At 36.2% G+C, this 22074-nt stretch overlaps 1 protein-coding gene across 23 annotated transcripts in view; it reads left to right on the top strand.

Moving 5' to 3' along the window:
• The window catches only part of Rims2 (regulating synaptic membrane exocytosis 2), a 483148-nt gene that overhangs the window by 347161 nt on the left and 113913 nt on the right, over positions 1-22074 (top strand). For 7 of the 23 annotated variants that reach the window (XM_055626244.1, XM_055626246.1, XM_055626245.1 and 4 more), the window contains one exon: positions 8376-8476. The exons of 15 other annotated variants lie outside the window; for them this stretch is intronic. In XM_055626244.1, coding sequence (XP_055482219.1) covers positions 8376-8476 — 101 coding nt within the window. Of the gene's footprint in view, positions 1-4885; positions 4905-8375; positions 8477-22074 lie in introns of those variants that run through there. One more of the 23 variants, XM_055626265.1, reaches the window with a different exon arrangement.

Raw genomic sequence — 22074 nt, 5'->3', positions numbered from 1 at the left:
TCAATGCACATCCCATTTGTCTTTCTAAATGAGGATTAATCACCTTCCCCTGTGTCCACTTTCTTGATTATCTTCTTTAGGTGTGTAGATTTTTATCTAACTAGGCAACCCAAGGATAATAATCATAAGGTTGGAGGGATTTTTGTCACAAATTTCTAGCAGATGTCCAAAATATAGCATTAATAAAATGATGAGCTCTTAGAATTATTTAAAGCTTCCTATATTACTATAGAACAAAACTATGCACTTTTGTGTAGTTACAATCAATTCTAGATTTAATGTCTTAATAATGATAATAAGTTTATTGATACAGAAGTAAAAATACAAGTGAAAATTCCTTTTAAAGTAGCCATATCACCAGCAAGTTTCTTATGTTTCATTGAAATTACTCCCTAGTTATCCCTTGACTCCTCCCTCCTCCTTCTCCTCCCTGCCCCTCCCTTAGTCCCCTGATAGGGGAGGTCTTCCTCCCCTTCTGTCTGACCCTAGCCTATCAGGTCTCATCAGGACTGGCTGCATCATCTTCCTGTGTGGCCTGGCAAGGCTGTACCCTCCCCACCCCCCCACAAGGGAGAAGTGATGAAAGAGCCAGCCACTGAGTCCATGTCAAAGTCAGCTCCTGCTCCTCTAATTAGGGTGCCACTTGGAGACTGAGTCTATGGGCTACATCTGAGCAAGGTTTTAAGGTCCTCTCCATGCATGGTCCTTGGTTGAGGTATTGGTCTTTGCAGGGATCCTTGGGCCCAGGTTTTTTGGTTTTTTTGGTCTCTTTTGAAGCTCCTGTCCCTCCAGGTCTTTCTATCTCCCCCTTCTTACATAAGATTCCCTGCGCTCTGCCAAAGTTTGGCTATGAATCTCAGCATCTGCTTCGATATCCCCATCAGTAGAGTTTTTCAGAGGCCCTATATGGTAGGAAACAAATAGGATCAATAATCATATCACAATTATTAATTTGGGGAAATTCTTATTTGGGTTTATTGTTTACATTTGCTATATAATAAAGCTCAATGCTAAACATTGTTTAAAAGTTTAATACTTGAAGTGATCAGACACTTGCATATACTGTGCGTTAGTCACCTGCCCTGTTCAAAAAGAGACAAACAGAAACAGAAATTTACTATGTCCCTCTTCTTTTTGTAAAATGAGAAGAGAGGGACCAGAAAGTATATTCCTATAGTAATAATATACAGAAGGCTGAGGCAGGAGGACTCTGAGTTTAGGTTCGCTTCGAGCTCATTTATGAGAGCCTATCTTAGACAATTCATTAGCAATTCATCTGTTGGCCTGTCATTTCTCATCTATGTTATCTTTCTAGTGTTAAGAAAATATAATTTTGAGGCCCATTCTTTGTCCCATCAATTCCTTTTCATTTGCCTTGAGTCTTATAAGTTGTTTTTCATTACAAGATGAGGAAGGGGGAAAAGCTACATGTAGATACAACAAAATATTATTTCTGTGTTAATTTTTCTTTGCTTTTCAAAAGGCCAGCCAAGAAAAGTTACTTTCTGGTGGGAAATTCCTTATGGTGCGATTCTTTATCAGTAGCTCCCTCTCTCTAAGAAGATTTCATATATGTCAGATCATTTGTGGTATGGTGATCATTTTTCCCACAGTTCATTCTCCTAGAAGATTTCAAAGTTACTAGCTAGGAGTTTTATGTGCTCAAGTGTATTAACTAATGTGCTTCACTGAGATTTATTGTTTAAGGCTATAATCACAAATTTTTCACTTGGATACATTCTATACGTAATGATTGTTTCCAGAAAAGAGATAGCCTTGAGATTGATATTTGCTTGATATACTTAAAAATAGCAAATATAGATTAATAGTATTCTTAGGGCATGTAGTAGTCTTTTATATATAAATAATGTTACATTTATTTATGTTTTTATAATTACACATCTAATCATATATTTTATTAACATACCTGTGTATTCACATGCACATGTATATACAAGTATGCATGCTCATGTGCACCTGTGTGAAAACCAGAGGGTCACCTTAGATGTCACTCCTTAGGCCTCACTCACCTCATTTTGCCGGAGTTTCTCATTGGCATGAAGCTTACTAAGAATGCTAAGCCAGCTGGCCGTTGAGTCCAAGGGATCCAGCGGTGTGTGCCACCATGCGGGGGTTTCTTTATGAGTTGAATTCTGCACATTGAACTCAGGTTCACTTGCTTGCAAATCAAGCATTTCACCAATTGAGCCCTCTTTCCAACTCAGATTCTATACATTTCTTTTATTGTTACTAATAAGAAAGGCCCTTTTGCCCATAAAATTAAACCTATATGCCAAGGCCTAATAACTCCTGTATGATGCTTATTTTATAAATGAAAGTTTTTAAAGTCATGAATATGTGTTACTTATGCAGGTTAGTTCCCTGGGTTTTTACAGTATCTTCCCTCCCTTCTGCCCTATTTTAGCATCCTTTCTTTCCCCACTGCTCTGGTTACTTCCATTATAGTCCCTCTTCTTTTGGATCCTCTTTACATTTTTAAATTTTGTTTTTCTTTCTTTTATTATTATCTCTCTCTCTTTTTTTTTTTTTTACAATTTATTCACTTTGTATCCCATTTGTAGCCCCCTCCCTCACCTCTCTCTCTACCAAGTCCCACTCTCCCTCCCTCTTCCTCCTCTATCCCTCTCCCCTAGTCCACTGATAGCAGAGGTCCTCCTCTCCTACTGTCTGACCCTAGTCTATCAGATCCCATCAGGACTGTCTGGATCCTCTTTCTGTGTGGGCTCCCTAGGTCACTCCACCAGGGAGAAATGATCCTACCACAGATGTCCTCTGAAAGGCTCCACCCAGCAGGGGATCAAAGCAGATATAGAGTCTCACAGCCAAAGTTTGGACAGAGCACAGGGAGTTTTTTTGGAAGAAGGGGGATGTAGAAGGGCCTAGAAGGGACAGGAGCCACACAGGAGACCAACAAATACAAAAACAGCTGGGCCCAGAGGAACCGCAGACATTGATGCATCAACCAAAGACCATGCATAGAGAGGACCTAGACTCTGCTCAAATGTAGCCCATAGGCAGCTCAGTTTCTTTGTGGGTTCCCTAGTAAGGGGAGAAGAGATAGTCTCTCTGACAATTGTTTTTAAGTTTCATTTATGAAAAAAATGTGATACTTATTTTCTAGTATCTGGTTTATATATTTTGCTTCTATCCATTTTTTCTACAAATAACATCTTTTTTCTTTTTTAAAAATATTTTTTAAATTTTAATTATTTTTATTAATTACAGTTTATTTACTTTGTATCCCACCTGTAGTTCCCTTCCTCTTCACCTCCCAATCCTACCCTCCCTCTTTTTCCCCTATGCCCCTCCTGGACTGGGGGAGGGACATAGGTAGAGAAGAGGGAGGGATTTATTTATTTTTTAATTAATTACAGTTTAGCCAAACTTTGGGCAGAAAGTTTATGAAAGAAGGGGGAGATAGAAAGACCTGGAGGGGACAGGAGCTCCACCAAAAGAACAACAGAACCAAAAATTCTGGGCACAAGGATCTTTTCTGAGACTGATACGCCAACCAAGGACCATGCATGGAGATAATCTAGAACCCCTGCATAGCTGTAGCCCATGGCAGCTCAGTCTCCAAATGGATTCCCTAGTAAGGGGAACAGGGACTGTCTCTGACATGAACTCAGTGGCAGGCTCTTTGATCATCTTTCCCTGAAGGGGGATCAGCCTTAACAGGACACAGAGGAAGACAGTGCAGCCAGTCCTAATGAGACCTGATAAGCTAAGTTCAAATGGAAGGGGAGGAGGACCTCCCCTATCAGTGGACTTGGGGAGGGGCATGGTAGGAGATGGGGGAGGGAGGGTAAGATTGGGAGGGGGCGACAGCTGGGATACAAAGTGATTTCATTTTTCTTTAGCAGCTGAAATTTGGTGACTATATGCTATTGTATATATGTGTTATTTTTTAATCTCTTACTCGTATATTGACAAGGTCCAAGCTTAATTCTACAACTTATCTAATGGGAATAGTGATACAATAATTAAAGGTACACAGGCACTTCTTTATGGGGGAGCCTCATGGCCATCAACTAAATCCCTACCAGTAGTTTAGTTGACTCTATCCTATTCTTTTGAGGTGTCGTATTTTACAGCAGCTCCCATACTGTTTTTCATAGTGACAGGGAAACTTCTACTTTCCCAACGAGTGTGCATTATGTTTCTTTTCTCTCTGCGTCTCCACTAGACTTTCTTACCTTCCCTTGAAAGAAAAATGTTACAGCCATTCCCACTGTTATGAAATAGAATTTCAATGTAGTTATGACTTTCATCTCTAAAGTATAAGCATTTTTTCCTTTATTTATTGGCTATTTATATTTTTTCCTTTTTTTTTTTTTACTTGTTCTTCTCTTGAGATACCTGTTCAGATCATTTTTCAATATTTGATTCGATTACTTTTTTGTTAATAATGTATTAAAGATGTGTAAAAGATTAAAGATAGCACATTGGTTAAACAGTGTCCAGTTTCCAGAACCCACAAACAGCTGTGATTCCACTCCCGGAGATCTGAGCTCACTTCTGGCCTCCTTGGGCACCTGCAGAAACACACACATAGATATGCAAGATGAGAAATAAGTCTTTAAGGAAGCCTCTTGCTTGATTTATGTACTATAAATATTAACCCCTGTTAGATAAGCATCTGGTAAAGGCCTCTCCCATTCTAAAAGTTATCTGTTCTCTTGATTGTCTACTGTGAAGAAGCTTTAAACGTTTACCTAATTCGATATTTAAATTCTTGCTTTTGTTCCCTAGGATATTGGAGTCCTGTTCAGGAAATCCTTGCTATATTCTTGACGAGTTCTCTTATTTTTTCAACTCTTAGTTTCAAGTCTTTCATAAAGGTTCATGATGCATTTTCAGCTGGTATTTATAAAAGTTGAGAGGTATGGGTTTAGTTGCACTGTCTGTGTGAATGTCAATTTGCTCAGTACTGCTTATCAAATGTGTGATTTGGGGTGCTTGCCAAGAATCACTGCTGCTGCACGGATTGAGTTCTGCATCTTCTGTGGGCCTACCTGTCTGTCTGTATCAAGTATTTCTGCTCTCTCGGTAATTCATTAGTGCACCATGAAATTAGATATGGCCACGTATTCCCTGCTGGTTTTCTGCTCATGGTCACTTTGGTGAATTTTGAGGTTTATTTTACTTATGCTTAAATTTGGATTTTGTGTGTCTGCCTGTTTGTTTGCTTTCTAGTTCTGTGAAGATTTCAGTAGTATTTTCTTGGGGATTGTATTGAATTTTCAGATTGGGAGAGGTGGCAGTACTGTTTCAACAGTGCTAATTCTTCCAATACATAAAAAGGTTTTCCATATTCTAGATTTTCTTCATTTTTTTCTTTAATATTCAGCATTTTTTCATTTTTAGCAACCTTTCATTTACTTGATATTTTCATTCCTAGGTATTTTATTTTAATCTGTTGGTGCTATTGAAAATGGAATTCTCTGTTTTCTGTCTAAATGAGTTTGTAATTGTCATATAAAAATTATCAAGTTTTATGTTGATTTTGATTCCTTTTTCTTTGCTGGATTTATCAGTTCTAAGAGTCTTGAGGGAGTCTTGGAATCTTGAGGGTTTTTCACAGACTGTATCATACCATGTGCAAACAGGGGATTCCTCCTTTAGGTGTTTGCTTCTACTTTCTTTCTCTTGCCAGATGGTCCCAGCTAAAATTTCATTGATGTTTATTTGATGTATTAAAGAGGAATGATAAGAATGTACTCTTTCCTTCTTTCTTGTAGAGGAAACATTGTCATTCCCCCCCATCCCGTGTGTTGCTCACTGTGTGTGTGTTACTGCACCACAGCCACAGTCACCTCTGTAAATACCGCCTTCAGCTGCTGCCATCTGGCCATCGCAGAAGCTGCAGCCACGTTAAAGTGGACACTCAAATAATCTCCAATTTAGGACTGAAGAGACAGCATGTTCTGTAAACTGCTTGTCCTGAGGACTGAAGAGATAGCGTGATCTGTAAACTGCCTGCCTGGAGGGTTATTCCCATCCCTGTCATAGGGTTATTTAACCCTGCCAGGTTAAAGGGGAAAATAAAAGCCTTAAATGGTGCCTTATGCTTCTACTTGTATTACTGGAGAGTCAAAGACAGGCAGATAGATCCTGAGGCTCACTGGCCTGGCAGCCTAGCCTACTGTGAGAGTTCAGGCCAATGAGAAACCCTGTCTCAAAAATGCAGGGCGTACAGTGTCTGCAGAAAGATTCCAGAGGTTGTCCCATGATTGAGAGATGCACACACATACTCATGCACTCACACAAACTTGTATGACTATGTATAGGACATACAAAAAAATACACATGTACACACACACACACACTATATATATATATATTATTGGGTACTTCATAGGAAAAGTTGACCATTATTCTTGTGTGTCACATTACTTCCTAGTAATCAGAAGGAACTCAGTGTAGCTGTCATAGAGGTTTGCCGTACAACAAGTCTAATTATTAGAAAATGCTTATGTTTATGTGTATATATTTTATATCTGTGTCTACGTGTGCTTAAATTTCCTTGTCAGTTGGTAATATTTGTTTTTAACATTCTGTTTTCTATTGTGATAACAACAGGAAACCTTTTAAAAGAATCTTCATAAACAATATTTAGCTAATAGCATCTTTTCACTACACATGATTATCTTTTTCATCTGGGGATAATTTTTCTCTTCTTTTGCTGTTGAGAAACAAATTTGTTTTAAGTCAAAGTATTTCTTGAAGTATAAACAATTTCACAGGGATACATAATGGACTAAAAGGTATTAATTATACTTGATATATGTATTTCATATCACAGGTATTCGTACGTTTTAATACATTATTCAATTTATTCTGCAATCTTAAATTTAACATGGAGTCAGTTATATATACTGTTATTAAAGTATGACTATCTTTATAATTTATTGACTACTTACTAAATAATCAATTTAAGTTTGATGGCATTAAAAACCAGAAGTAATCCTATGTGTCTGTCATCAGACTTGGAAGTTTGAAACAGAAGTTTAAGATTGGCCTACGCCTGTCTCATAACACAGCATCAATTTGATGACATATTTAGAGTTCATATAATTTCATTCTTCATGTATACTTCTACCCAAGACTTTGTTAATCTTTCTGGAAATTTCTGTCCTCCTTTATCTTATTTAATTAATATTTACTTAAATTTTATTACTAACAAAACTTATCTGATACATTATGAAATTTTGGCAGAGCAGAGGTAGTATTTTTAAATGAATTAAAATATTGCTAGTTGCTACATTTTCAATCCCATTTTTACTATTATTATTATTATTATTATTATTATTTTAATTAGGTAAGTATTAGATGCTTATTTGATAGATACATTTTTGTCTAGCTAGTGTTACTTCAACTTTAAAGTTGTGATACTGAGCAGAGGTATGTATTTGTGTGTTTACATCCCTGTCTACATGCATAGTGCTCATAAACTTATGTGCCAGTGTGTTACTCTAGCCACCACTTGAGTCCATTAAGCTTATTTTCTTCCTTTGTGTTTTTCATTGTACATAGATGTAATATTTTTACTGTGTATTTATGAAAAATGTGATCTTCCTATAAATTCACTGTATCAAATTCATGTTTTTTAATATTTGTTAGGATTTTATATTTGTTAGTTTTTAATTCCTTCTTGCTAGCTAGAATTGATTTATTTTGAGATACTAACAGTTACTAAGGACTATTATCTTTTATAATGGGCTTATCATTTTTCTCATTTTTATAGTCTATTTTTAGTTGATTTCAGTAGTACTTTATACATTTACTAGTCTGGCATCATTAAAAGTATATTCCATAAACTTATTTCTTAATTTTAGTTATATAAATTTCAAAATCAGAAGTTCCTGACAACTAGACTTATAATGTGTTCTAGAATGACTTGATTTAACACGAAGCCTAACTTTATGACAGTAGTTTAAAAATAAAGCTTTAAATTGCATTGTAAACAGTTAGAAACCAGTCCCAAACCAATTTGATTTACTTGATGAATGCATCACTTGCATAATAAACACTAAGCCAAAGTTCTTGTGCCAAATTTGTGTGTTAGCAAATATATTCTTCTGGACATATACAGTGGTTTCTATCTAGTTGTCTTCTCTTTTAATGCAAGTATGTTTTACTAATATTTAAATTATTAACTATATTTAATAGTTATGTTTTTATCCACCAAAATGCATAGCTTAACCAAAAGAGACAATACTACATCTAATTTATTTCGACTACTTTTTGTGAAAGTAGCTTATCAGCTTCACAATTCTTCTTTTATACATCCTAATTAGGATTCACAAGTAAGAACTAAATATTAACTTTATGGGTTTTTTTCTACTTGATAGGTGCTATGGATATAGAGGAGAGAAATCGCCAAATGAAAATTAACAAATACAAACAGGTAGCCGGATCAGATCCCAGACTGGAACAAGATTACCATTCGAAGGCAAGACAATTTTCTTTTTAAAAGTTGTGAAATAGTCAATCTGAAGCTGCTAGATTCTTTTAAACAACTGAATGTAGATGAGTCAGACACAGACACATAATGTAATGGCCCAGTGATAGTAGATGGTAAAATGTGTAATGTATTTGTGTACCAGCTCTTAGGAATATACTTCTCCTTATTAGAAACACATTATTATATAGCATACACAGCTCAAAATCTAAAGACCAAAGCTTTTTAGATTTGTTTCATTTTATAAAATTTGTATCCCTTCAAAAAATGTTTAGGGAAATCTTTCCATTATCATCCTATGTGGTTTTTTTTCATACAACTTTTTCTATTTTATGTTTTTTACTTCGATATTTTAATTAAATCTGCTTTATTACTGAATTATTGGAACAAACATACACTTATGAGGTTTTGTTAGTTCAAAAGGTATTTTAGCAAATATGTTTTTAGATTATCTTCTGGGTGTATGTTGAAATAAGAGGTCTAGCCAGGTAGAAAATTAAGAGTATTATTTTACTTATCTTACTCTTGGGGGCCTTTATATTTTAGGGTCATATTATTGTATAAAATGAGTTCCTTGTCTAATATGATTACATATCATATTCTCAATAATATTATTTTAGAACAGAATGTCGTGAAAAACAAAAGCCAATACAATGAAAGGGCATGGTAGGCCCAGAGGCAAAGTTAATGTGTGGCATGGCATGACATCCTACCAAGCAACAGAGGGAAGGGCCTACCTGACTGGTGGAACACTTGCCTTGTCTGAGATGCCAGAAGCAGAGTCATTAGCATCATTTATAAATCAAGGAAGCAAGCAAGGCAGAAATGTTGCATCACTTGCATAGTAAACGCTAAGCCCTGCTCCCAGCACTTGGGGTGCAGAGGCAGGTGGGTCTATGTGAATTCAGACAGGTCTACAAAGTAAGTTTCAGGCCAGCCAAGGCTACATGCTGAGACCTTGTTTTTAAAAATATAAAAAATTAATTAAGTAATTAATTGGTTCTCTAGAAACAGTAACAATGGTTCTTATTTGAAATACATAACAAGTTTATTTCAGGGTTTGAGCAAAGAAATTCTGTAGGTATAGATAAGAGTTTTTGTTCCCCGAAACACAAGTTTGAAGTCCACACTACTCTTTGGCAAATGAATATGTTAAGGCCCCCTAATTTTTATGACCTTTGACACATTTTAGCTTTGTTAAAGCTGAAGTCCTGATAAAGAACTGAGCAAGGTAACTTAGTAGTTTTCTAAGTGCAATCCCAGAACAGCAACATCCACAGCACCTGGGCATTGTAGTAATACAGTTCTCTGTATTCGTCACAACTAAGAAATCTCCAACAGGGGACTCTGATATAAAGTTTTAAAACTCTTGTTCTAACATGAAGTGATTCTGAAATTTAGTTTTTGTAGTGGAAAAAGTTGTCTAGAAACCAGAGATCATAATGTTAAAAATTGAATTCTTAATTTTGAGAGTAAACTGTCTTACTCTTTGTAAGACCTTGTGGAGTTTGGCTGATCCACCAGTACAAACAAAACTCACAGCATTCCTTTTCTGCTGCTAGGATTTTATACTCCGCCCACTTCAAAGTATAACCCAGTCACTAAGGCACAGTCACGATTAGCTCCTAATGTGGGACTGCCTTCACTTGGTGGTCTATCCCCTGTGTTAATTTTTCCCTCTTAAAGATAAAAAAAAAAATACAACGTATGTTTTTTTCAGTAAGGATTAAGTTAGTTTTAGTTTCCATGTTAGTAGCTTTTTAGGTTGAACCAAATTTTAAGACTAATGTCTTCTTTCTAAAACAGGCACTGTGCCTTCAGTCTTTACTTAATTCTTTTGGTTTTCTTTAAGAGTCACTTACAAAAACCACTATTTAATAATGTGTTTTAATATATCTAAATCCCCACCCTCAAAAGGATCTAATAAAGGAGCTGATAGAAAGTATTGAATGTTAGGTAATCAGCTCTTACAAAATATAGAAAGTTAGATTTTTTTATAATTTTTTATTTTTTTATATTAATTACAGTTTATTTACTTCGTGTCCCAGCTGTAGCCCCCTCCCTCATTCCCTCCCAAGCCTACCCTCCCTCATCTCCTCCTTGCCTCTCTGTAAGTTAGATTTTTGACTGTTATAAAATATGGAAATTTTAGTCACCTGTGGCAAAACATAGAAAATAGAGTTATCTACTGTTAGAAATAAAAAAAAGATTGAATAATATACTGTTCTAAGATAACATATAGAAAATATGTTATCTACTGGTAGAAATGAATATTGAATAATTTACTGTTCTAAAATATAAAAAAATTAGGTTATCTGCTATTATAAAACAAAGATTAGGAAATAACTTACAAAATAGAAATTAGGCAATGCGCTATTATAATACAGAAATGCTGGGTTTTTTATAATGTAAGATACATTATACATTATAAAGCATAGGAAGGTAATGCAGATGAGTATTACTTATCCACTGATTAATGGAAAATCTTAGTTACAGCTAATCCAGTTTTTCAGTTTGAGATAAGTGACATGAAACGTAAAGCTTTAGACGTGTTAATCATATGCTACACTTTGAACTACAATCCTGCAGTGTCTGACAGTATTATAAAGCTCTGTGTCGAATCATATTAAACATTAGACTAGTTTTTTAAAATCTTTGGTCTGCTCTGTTAATCCCTCTCAAAATTCCCCAAGACTTCTGTATGAACTTTCTATATAACTCTTAATATACTAACAATAATAATAAACCCTCTAGGCGCTCTCTTTAAAAGCATTCTGCTAAGCAGAAGTCTTTCTAGAAACATTTTATGTGTTTTTGGAAATTGGAGGTAGAAGGCATTTTTAATAAGAATATAAGAGAGCATGTATATGCGATTTCTATTTAATCAGAAATTTTCCCTCAAACAAGAATATGACATTGCAGTCAATGCATTTCCATGCTTTGGAATTTCTCCCATCTTGAATGTGATTCATCCCTTCCTTTCTTGGCAGTTATTTATTGATTAACTTATTTTTCACTCCAAAATCAATGTTCTCTTCACTTACTCAGACACAGGTAATTTCTCTATGAAACATCACCACAAATTGTGTAGTTGACCTGTGATTTATATGATGATAAATTAATATAATCATTCATAGTTAAATATAAACTATAATTAAGAATTATATAATATTTAATTTTATATCAGCTATATTTGGCATCTTGGATCATTTTCAAAACCATACAATATAAAGAATTTTTTTTACCATTTTAACAGATAATAGCATACAGCACTTTAGCACAGAATTTATAATGGACCTCAAAGATTATTTATCTGCAATAATGTTTTTTTTTAAAGGATATCTTGTAGAAATGTATATCCCAAATCATAACCATGTTATCTTCTGTGATAGCACGTATAGTGTAGTTTTGTGATTTGTCTATACACAATTAAAAAGCAAATGTAAGCCAAAACCTATAATTCATTTAACCTATGAATAATAACTATAATAGGCTATTCTATTAATTGAATTCAACAAGTTGGTCTAGAAGCAAAACAGTGTTGTAAAAGACAGGAAACGGGATTTTCTCCAGTCCTTGCATGAGCCAACTCTCAGATGCTGCTTCATATATCTTGTCACTTTTTCTCATTTCTAGTTTGATAAATACCCATTCACACATTCCAATTAACACGTTCCAATTAAATTTGTTTAAACAAAATATATATACCAGTAGAGATACATATTCAATTTTAAGTACAAATAAAACTAAAGTTATGGAATCATGGAATAAATAAGTATTTTAGACAACTCCAGACAAATTGTTCTTGCACACAGATTGGCACAGTTAACTAAAATGATCTATTTTATCACAGATAATTATTTTCTCAGCAAAGAAGGCACATGCGGTGTCTTTACATCGACTTTCAGAACACAGGCAATAGGGGCATTAGCAAGAGGAGATCGGTCGACACTGCTTAGGAGTGACCACACATAGATGTTTAAAAGGTGGTGTTTGTGCAGAAATTCTTGGAAGCCTACACATCCCCCACTGTGGCAGCAGTGTGGAATCACGCGTGCTCCCCTCGGGGAGTTTGGGGTGCCGTTAGCCTTTATCCTCAGGTTCTTTATCTGTTGACTGGGTGATGGTAGACACTTCATAGGCGGGGCGATGGTCGCCGTGTGAGCAGACCTGTGGCTTTTCACTTAATAAATGTGCAGTAAATGACACATGGTAACAGTCTCTGTTAATAGTAACGGGGTCAAATAGAAACGTAGGTAATGCAAAGGGGTGTGGTAGACCCAAATAAAATTTGAAGAAGTAACAACTGAGCGGATGAAAGGATCTAGTGCAGGACAAAGAAATGCCCCTAAGTGTTTCCTTCACTCTGTAATAAAGAGATTCAAGCAACTGAAATAATAAAAACAAAACAGTGTAATGGCTAAGAATTTTAAAACCTTGAAAATGATGTGAACATTATAAAAAATAAAACAATGGTCACGTGATTAATGTTTATAAACAAAATTATTGAGATAAGAAACTATACTGTCAAGGTTGACGTTACATATATGTAAATGTGTCTGTAATTAACACTGTTTTTAAATACTCAATTATGAGGCTCATAAAAATCTGAAATTTGAGAGATTAAATTTATATTTAGGGAAAGATTTTAAATGTAGATTAAATAGTCTTATGTACATTATTAAGATGTATAAATTGCATCAATTTTGGATATAATTTTGAAATGAGACATTGAATTTATTATGAGCTTTAGAGCAGTGATTGGAATAAAATTCTGGGGAAACTATTTTTCTTAAGCACAAAGTTTGGCATTGTACAACAAGCAGTCCAGTGAGATTGAGCCAGGTCTTACTTTTGCTGGAGAGCTTTGAGACATGAGTTCTCAAGCTCCCAAGACAGTTTGGCATCCTTAAACACAAGTGTCATAGTGCCCTCAGTAATGCCTCTGCCTTTCGGGTCCTCAAGACCCCACTCTCACGTCCCACAGGGAACGTCCTTCGCTTTCAATAAACAGTCTGTTGTTTCACAGCAAAAATACGATTCACATTTTTACAGTTCCTTTTGGGTTTACACCAGCTGGTTTTAAATAATCTCTTATTGACCCTCAGTGTCCACCAGACCAGAATTTTCAGCTAACAAGAAAATTTCAATATGTATTTGTAACATTTTCTCCTGTTAACGTTGAAATAAATAAAAGTGTTGATAAGTATGTGTTATGAGGAGGAAGAAGCCATTGGGAACAGACCTGTTTCTGTTGATGTGAATCATCAGTACCAACAGTAGCAGCCACATTCAGAGTAGTGTGTAGAAATGTAGCAAAGCAGATACTAAGACTCATAACCAAACCTTTGGCAGAGTGCAGGGAATCATATGAAAGAAGGGGGAGTTAGTATGATGTGGAAAAGATAGGAACTCCATAAGGACCAAATATATCTGGGCACAGGGGTCTTTTCTGAGACTGACACTCCACCAAGGACCATGTATGGATATAACCTAGAACCTCTGCTCGGATGAAGCCCGTGGTAGCTCAGTAACCAATTGGTTTCACATAGTGAGGGGAACAGGGAGTATTCCTGACAGGAACTCAATGGCAGGCTCTTTGACCTCCCCCCCCCCCCCAAGGGAGGAACAGTCCTGCTAGGCCACAGAGGAGGTCTTTGCAGCCAGACCTGAAGATACCTGATAAAACAGGGTCAGATGAAAGGGGAGGAGGTCCTCCCCAATCCGTGGACTTGGAAAGGGGCAGGGAAAAGCTGAGGGAGGGAGAGTGGGATTGGGAGGGAATAAGGAAGCGGGATACAGCAGGGATACAGAGTTAATAAAATGTAACTAATAAATAAATAAATAAAATCATAAAGAAAAAGAAATGTAGATATATAGACAGCTTGAGTGTCTGCCATTGATTTTTACTGGGTATGCTTTACTGTAGGTTGCAGAGTCGAGTTAGATGGAGCTCCTGAACTAACTACAGTCCTCTGCTACCACTCTATACAGACTTAAGCACGTTACCTCTCATTGTGCTCATTTTCTTACTCTGTGACATGGAATAGTACACACTGCACAGATTTATTGTCATAACTAAGTCTGCGTGCACATAGAACTGTTAAAATGTACTATGAAGATCAATATCAGATAACTACAATATGACATTAAACAGCAGTGCTGCTGCTGCTGCTGCTGATAGAGGGGAAAAATTGCTGTGTCCAGCAAGCCCTTGGAATTTATGTTTTATCTGTGCCCTTCAACATTCTAGTACATTTAGAAAAAAAATATGTTTAAGGCAATTTTAAAAGTAAAAAATGATAAAAATGAAAAACGTTACAGTTTTTAAGAAACCTAAAAACAGTTGAATGTTCTTGTATTTTCTCAGTCTAGTCAAATTAGTATCTTTCTTTCATGTTCTGAAATGAACTTGATATTCTTCAGTTTTATTCAAATACCTATTTACTGGGCAGTTAACTAGAAACACATATTGACACACTGACATGCGCGTGTGCGTGCGCGTCTACACACACACACACACACACACACACACACATATAAAACTGAGCTAAGTGAATTCTGTCCTTAATGTTTTAGTTAGTGGAAGCAACTACTGGTCATACCTATCTTTCATAGGAATTCATAAAAAAGATTCACAGTAATGAATTATAGAGATGATCCCTGAAAGTCTAGTCTTAATCTTTGATTTTCTTTTTGAAAACTTTTAGCTTGAATTTCCCTCTTTCCTGAACATGTTGTATGAATTTATTAACTAAGCACTATAGATTGAGTGGCCACGTATTTCTTCAGTTTTTGGATGCTAGAAATGAGAAATTAAGGATGACAGTGTTGGTTCCTTCGGAAGCCCCTCTTGGTATGCCGTTGTTGGCCTACTTTGGGACCTCCCTAGTCCTTTTCTCTTTGTGCCATGTTCTGATTGCTTATCTCTATAATGACAGCAGCCCACTGGATTAGTGCTCAGACAAATGGCCCTACTTTATCTTAGTCACATCCTTAATGTTCTTGTCCTCTAATGCAGTCATATTTTGAGACACTGACTTAAACAAAATGTGAATTTGGAAGAAGCAAATCAATTCAGACCATAAAAAAAAATCTCTACAAATTAGCTATTGGTCCTTTAAATTTACACTTGAGGGGCTAGGAAGATGGCTCCGGACATGCTCTTAGAGACCTGAGTTTGATTCCCAGAATCCACAGAGTGGCTTACAGCTGCCCCAGTTCCAAGATTTCCGAGGCCTCCATGTACCAGGAAGGTATGTGTGCACATGCATACATGCAAGTACTCGCTCATGCACATACACATAAAATATAAATAAAAAGATTAGCACTTGCATGCAGTATGAAAAGCATATTTTATTATGGTGTGAGTAATGATCTTAAGGCCAGTAACTGAAGCTATATTGTTTTGAACATTTTGGTTGATTTGTTACTTTTTTCTTTCTCTTTTTCCCTCTTTTCCTAACTATCCTCTCAAATCCTTAGGAAATACTCTGAGTTTGTTTCTAAAAGTTCATTTTCGTTTTTGATAGCTCTAAAATCACATTCAAGTATGGTTCCCTTAGTCTCTGTTTCATGCTGACACTCAGGCACAAACTTGTTTTCTCCCATTATTTATTGATTTCTACCTCCAGTCATATAGTCACAATTAATGAGAAGAAGTATTAAAGAATATTTTATTAGAAAGAAGTTGTTTGAAATGACTGAAACAGCAGCTTCTATTTTTTTAACACAGCATAAAATGACATCCAAATTGATCTTCCTAAGAACTAACAAAAGAAAGAATTTTAAATACAATTATATCTAACTACCTACAGCTAAAAGGGTCAGCCTATGGGTAATAGGTACAGTTGTTAAAGCAGTTTGTTCCTGACTGCCTAAGAATACAGGGAAACTTTTTTTTTTTTTTACAAAACTGCAGAAAAAAATATGCTTTCACATTTGCTTTTATCAATCCATCAGAATTGATATTTTGCTAATAATTAGGATACTTTGTAAGGAGTGACTGATGTAGACCACAGAAAGAAAGTTTTGCTTAATGTGATCAGGAATTATATAAAAAATAAAGAATGAATGTAATGAAATAGGATAGTATCATTCCATGTAGTCTGATAAAGTATTCGTGCATAAAGTGCTATAAACAGAAAAGTGTTCATGCATGAGGATGGGTTTCTTCGGATTTCCTCAGAGTCTGTTGTTAGGTCCACTTTTTCATTTCTGATTTTGTTGATTTGGATGGTGTCCCTCCACTTTTTAGTTAGCTTGGCTAAGGTTTGTCTATCTTATTGATTTTCTCAAAGAACCAACTCTTAGTTTCCTTGATTCTTTGAATTGTTCTCATTGTTTCTAATTGATTGATTTCAGTCCTGAGTTTGATTATGCCCAGCCATCTACTCCTCTTGGGTGTGTCTGTGTCTTTTTTTTTTTTTCCTAATGCTTTCAGGTGTGCCATTAAGTTGCCTGTATGAGACGTCTCGAATTTCTTTATGAAAGCACTTAGTGTTATGAACTTTCCTTTTCGCACTGCTTTCATTATATCCCATAAGTTTGGGTAAGTTCTGCCTTCATTTTCATTGAGTTCTAGAAAGTCTTTAATTTCTTTTTTATTTCTTCCCTGGCCCAGTTGTCATTGAGCAGAGAGTTGCTCAGTTTCTGTGTGTATGCAGGCTTTTGTTATTCCTATTATTGTTGAGGTCTAGTTTTTAGACCATGGTGGTCTGGTATGATACAAATCTGGTATGATTTCAATCTTCTTGTATCTCTTGAGGCTTGCTTTGTGCCTAACTATATGGTCAATTTTGGAGAAGGTTTCATGAGGTGCTAAGAAAGAATACTCTTTTGTGTTTGCGTGAAAAGTTCTGTAGACGTCTATTAGCTCCATTTTATTAAGACCTCTGTAAGTGTCATTATTTCTCTGTTTAGAGCTCAGGGGTTGTGCAGAGATTGAATCAATCAAGGACTGTGCATGGAGAAGACCTAGAGCCCCTGCACAGATGCAGCCCACAGGCAGCTCAGTCTCCATGTGGGTTCCTTAGTAAGGGGAGCAGGGGCTGTCTTGGACATGGACTCAGTGGCTGGCTCTTTGATCACCTCCTCCTGGGGAGGTGGCCTAACTTGGCCACAGAGAAAGAGGATCCAGACAGTCCTGATGAGACCTGATAGGCTAGCGTCAGATAGTAGGGGATGGTGACCTCCTCTATCAGTGAGCTAGTGGAGGGACTAGGGAAGGAAGAAGGAGGAGGGTGGGACCGGGAGGAGATGAGGGAGGGGCTACAGCCAGGATACAAAGTGAGTAAATTGTAATAAAGAAGAAAAAAATTTAAAAGCTTATTTTCAGAGAAATAAAAAGAATGGGTTTCTTTACTTTTTCATGAATAGGTGAGCTGCTCATGAGACTTACCTGTCTTTGAGGCACATTTAAAAGTTAAAGGTTGTGGGAGAAGAGATGTCATTTTCTCCAGTGACATAATCACTGCTAAGTTGCCTTTATTCTGTTAAATAACCTCCCAGCCTCTGTAAGGCAAGAAACTCTACATGAACTCAGTGGGTCACACACAAAGAGAATAGATGACAGTAGGAGGCAGCTGCTTGGGAAGGATGGGCTCAGCAGGAGAACAGTGGGATAGAAGATGAGCAGAAGGAATGAAGATGACTAAAATTCACTATAGAGATGTATGAAACGGTCAGACAATAAAAACGTAAGAAATAGAAGCAGAAAGATTGTTGAAGATGACACATGAGAACACATGTGCCCTCTGAGCCTGTCATGCGTGAGCACCTGCTGATCCCGTGAGTTTTGTTCTGCTTACTGTGTAGCTCCTATTTCTTGTTTTCCTGTTAAAATATGCACTTTTGAGTCTGGGAAACATATTTATCTTTATAGTTCCTTCAGCTGTGGGTGCACTCAATAGGTGTATTTTATTTCTTTATATTTAATTTTTAATTTTTATTTTTGTGTTGAACATGAATGTAGATATTGGGGGAAAAAAACCTAAATTTTTTCTTTTATTCTTCTCTCATACATTATGTCCTGACTGCAGTTTCTTCTCCCTCCACTCTTCCCAGTCCTCCCCATCCCTCCCTCTATCCCAGATCACTGCTTTTATGTCCCTTCAAAAAAGAAGCAGGCCTCTGAGGGATATCAAAAGTGGCATAACAAGTTACAGTAAAACTAGGTATAAGCTCTTATATATGAGGCAACCCAGTAGGAGGAAAAGGGTCTCAAGAACAGGCAAAAGAGTCAGAGACAGCCTTCACCCCATTGTTAGGAGTCCCACAAGCAACCATAAATACACGCAGAGGACGTAGGTCAGAATCATGCAGGGTTCCTGACTGTCACTTCCATCTATGTGGGCCCCTGTGAGCCTGGCTCAGTTGATTCTGTGGCTGTATTCTCTCTCGTCCTCTACTCCTCTGGCTCCTGTAGTCCCCACTTTTGAGGTTTTCCCTTGGCCCTACTGAGTGTTTGGATGTGGGTCTCTATCTGTTCCCATCAGTTGCTAGATGACTCCCTCAATCAAGCTAAAATATTATAAGCATGTTTGGAGAAAATTATTGAAAGTAGTGACTTTTTAGCATTTTGTACCAGTATAAGGATAAGGTGAAATCTCCAGAAAAATAAGTACAGATATGTTATTATATAAGATTTAAAAATAAATTTTATAATGAGCATATGATTATTGATTCTTATTCAGAGTTATTGATAGAAGAAATACTGGAAGTTAATTTAGGGTTGTGATTTTGACTCTAGCACTTATATAAGAAAAGTCAAGCTAACTTGTTTAATATTCTTTACAATATCAATTACTTTTCATCTAAAAGTTCAGTATATATTGCACCTATGAAATGCTACATATACATTTACTACTTTGTAGACAGCCATGCAAAGACCATGAGTTAATGCTCATCGATAATTAAACATATCATTTAATCTCATGGCCTACTTTCCAAAATTAAGTTTGAAATATATTTTCTTTTAATGTAAGTATATTTTATTTATTTTAATTCTAATTTTATAAGAAGTGTTCTCAGAAATCTTTGAGTATATAATTTAGGTACTTACTGATCTAGAGATTATGTCTTTCTATATACTGTTTAACAATTAACTCTGCGTATAATAATTTATAGGTAAATTTTAATAACACTTGAAAACCTTTATTTAATCAGTCAGTCATCTAGGACAACCAATGAATAGTATACTAAGGTGGAAATATACCAAATTGGCATATATTATTATTATGATAAAATAATGGAAAAGTTATCTGGACCAGATTATAAAAATCCTGTTTTGGCATTGAGAATAATTAATAGTCTTTTTATTTTATTTTATGCTTATCTATATTACTTAAATTATATTTTAAGTGTTTACATTATTTTAGCACACATTGTTAAAGAATACCAACATCTATATTATTACATTCTTTTATACTGCTTTTCTAAATTTTTATAACATTTGCAGTATTATAGGTTTTGATGATTTTTAAGGCAGTCACTATTATGAGCAAATATATGTGTTTAAAATATAACCTCTGAAAGACTTTACCCAGCAGAGTATCAGAGGAGATACTGAAACTCATAGACAAACTTTGGGCAAAGTGCAGGAAACCTTACGGAAGAAGAGGGAGATAGAAAAACCTGGAGGTGACAGGAGCTACACAAGGAGACCAACAGAGCCAAAAAACCTGGGCCCAGGGAGGCCTGCAGAGATCCATACTCCAACCAAGGACCATACATGAAAAGGACCTAGACCCTCTGTTCAGAGGAAGCCCATAGGCTGCTTCAGTTTCCAAGTGGGTTTCCCAGTTAGGGAATCAGGGCCAGTCTCTACATGAACTCAGTGGCTGGCTCTTTGTTCATCTCCCCCTGGGGGGTGCAGCCTTGCCAGGCCACAGAAGAAGATGATGCAGCCAGTCCTGATGAGACCTGATAGGCTGGGGTTAGAGGGAAGGGGAGGAGAACCTCCTCTATCAGTGGACTAGGGAAAGGGCATAAGGGGGGGGGAAGAGCGAGAGTGGGTGGGACTAGGAGGAGATGAGGGAGGGGGCTACAGCAGGGATACAAAGTGCATAAATTATAATAAATAAATAAAATATATATAACTCTAAAGAATATTTAAGATACTAATGATAATTAAAACAAGGAGTTCTGTGTAGAGGCTACTGTTCTAATCCAGACAGACTTGATTGCAATTCTATCCAGATAGTCACTGTGGAGACCTAGCAAGTACTCCTCTTTTCTGTCACTCAGAGGTTAAAAAGTGTGGACCATCCAGATTTCCAACAGTCACTACATGTCTGAACGTGATGCCAGAGGGATCTTAGACCATTTCAGGTTCTTTAATGCCATGTAGTTTTTCAGAGTAGTATTTATTTAGCCTAAATTTTCCCAGAGACAGATACCTTTGTTCTGTTACCTTCCAGAGTACTGATGTTTGAAAGAAATCCTCACTTTAGGCGCTTGCTCGTTTTGTTTCTTCTGAAGCTGCTGCTTCATATTCTCACAGCTCTAGTCCTGCTGCTGGTGTCCTCAGGTCTTATTTCCATAGCGTTTCACACCCAGGACAGGACTAATTGAGCTACTTTATTAGAATATCTCATATCTTGCTTAAGCATAGAAATATTCTCGAATTCAGCATAAAACTTGGTACTAAGCCATGTAAAACTTAAAGATGACTACAAAAGACCAGCTGTAAGTTTTTGTGGGTTGGCCAGGTTTGTTTGTATTCCTTTTTAATTAATAGTATCCAGAGTATTAAGTTACATTGTGGCATATTTCAATTTTTTTTTTTTTTTTTGTTGATCTTCCTACTGCCACGTTTTTATCAGCCTTCGCCTCTTGTACACACACTGTAACCTTCTCTTTCCTTTCATGTTCCACATGTTCTGCCCTTCCCAGCTCCGTCTTTAGCCCCAGAGCTTGCCCTCTGCTGCACCTCTCTAGTTTCATGCTATTTCTTAGTTCTACATAAACCATTAAACTCCTGTGCTGAGCTTCTGAAGGAGCCATCACTCACACTGCTTGGTGAAGTGCCTTTGCCATGTCCATCAGCTTGAACTAAGAGCTGGCATTTTACTTTTCTCTCTTGGCCTTGATGTGCATGAAATCGTTTACTAGTAAGGGTCTGTTCTCAAAAGGAACAGATGAGATGCTGCTTCGTATCAGAATGGGCTATTTCCATAACGGGGCTTTTCAGTGTCTGAAAAGGGCAGACCTTACAGTTCCAGAGTGGGCAGAGCATTAAGATGATAAGCATTTGATTTTCACGGAAGAATAAAGGGAATGAAAATAAATCTAGATTAGTTAATGGCCTATTATTAACATTCTAAGTAGATTATAGATAGATCATTAATGTTTTTATACATGGATAAAATTAAAATAATTTACAATTATCATATTTTGGGAAAGGAAAATGATAAATAAATTGTTTAAAGTTGTTTGTAAGCCACAAGAATTATTCAAACTTTAATTAAGTTATAATCAAAATTAGATGACTACATTTTGATTTTCACTAATATTGTTTATAGAATATGTCTCTAATGTGATGTTAGAAATTTTTTTCAGGAACACACTAGAAAGGGTTTGTATGTAGG

This window comes from Psammomys obesus, unplaced genomic scaffold (genome assembly GCF_907164565.1).
Source record: "Psammomys obesus unplaced genomic scaffold, mPsaObe1.curated_primary_1811, whole genome shotgun sequence".
Lineage (NCBI taxonomy): Eukaryota > Metazoa > Chordata > Mammalia > Rodentia > Muridae > Psammomys > Psammomys obesus.
This window is presented reverse-complemented; position numbering and strand designations above follow the sequence as displayed.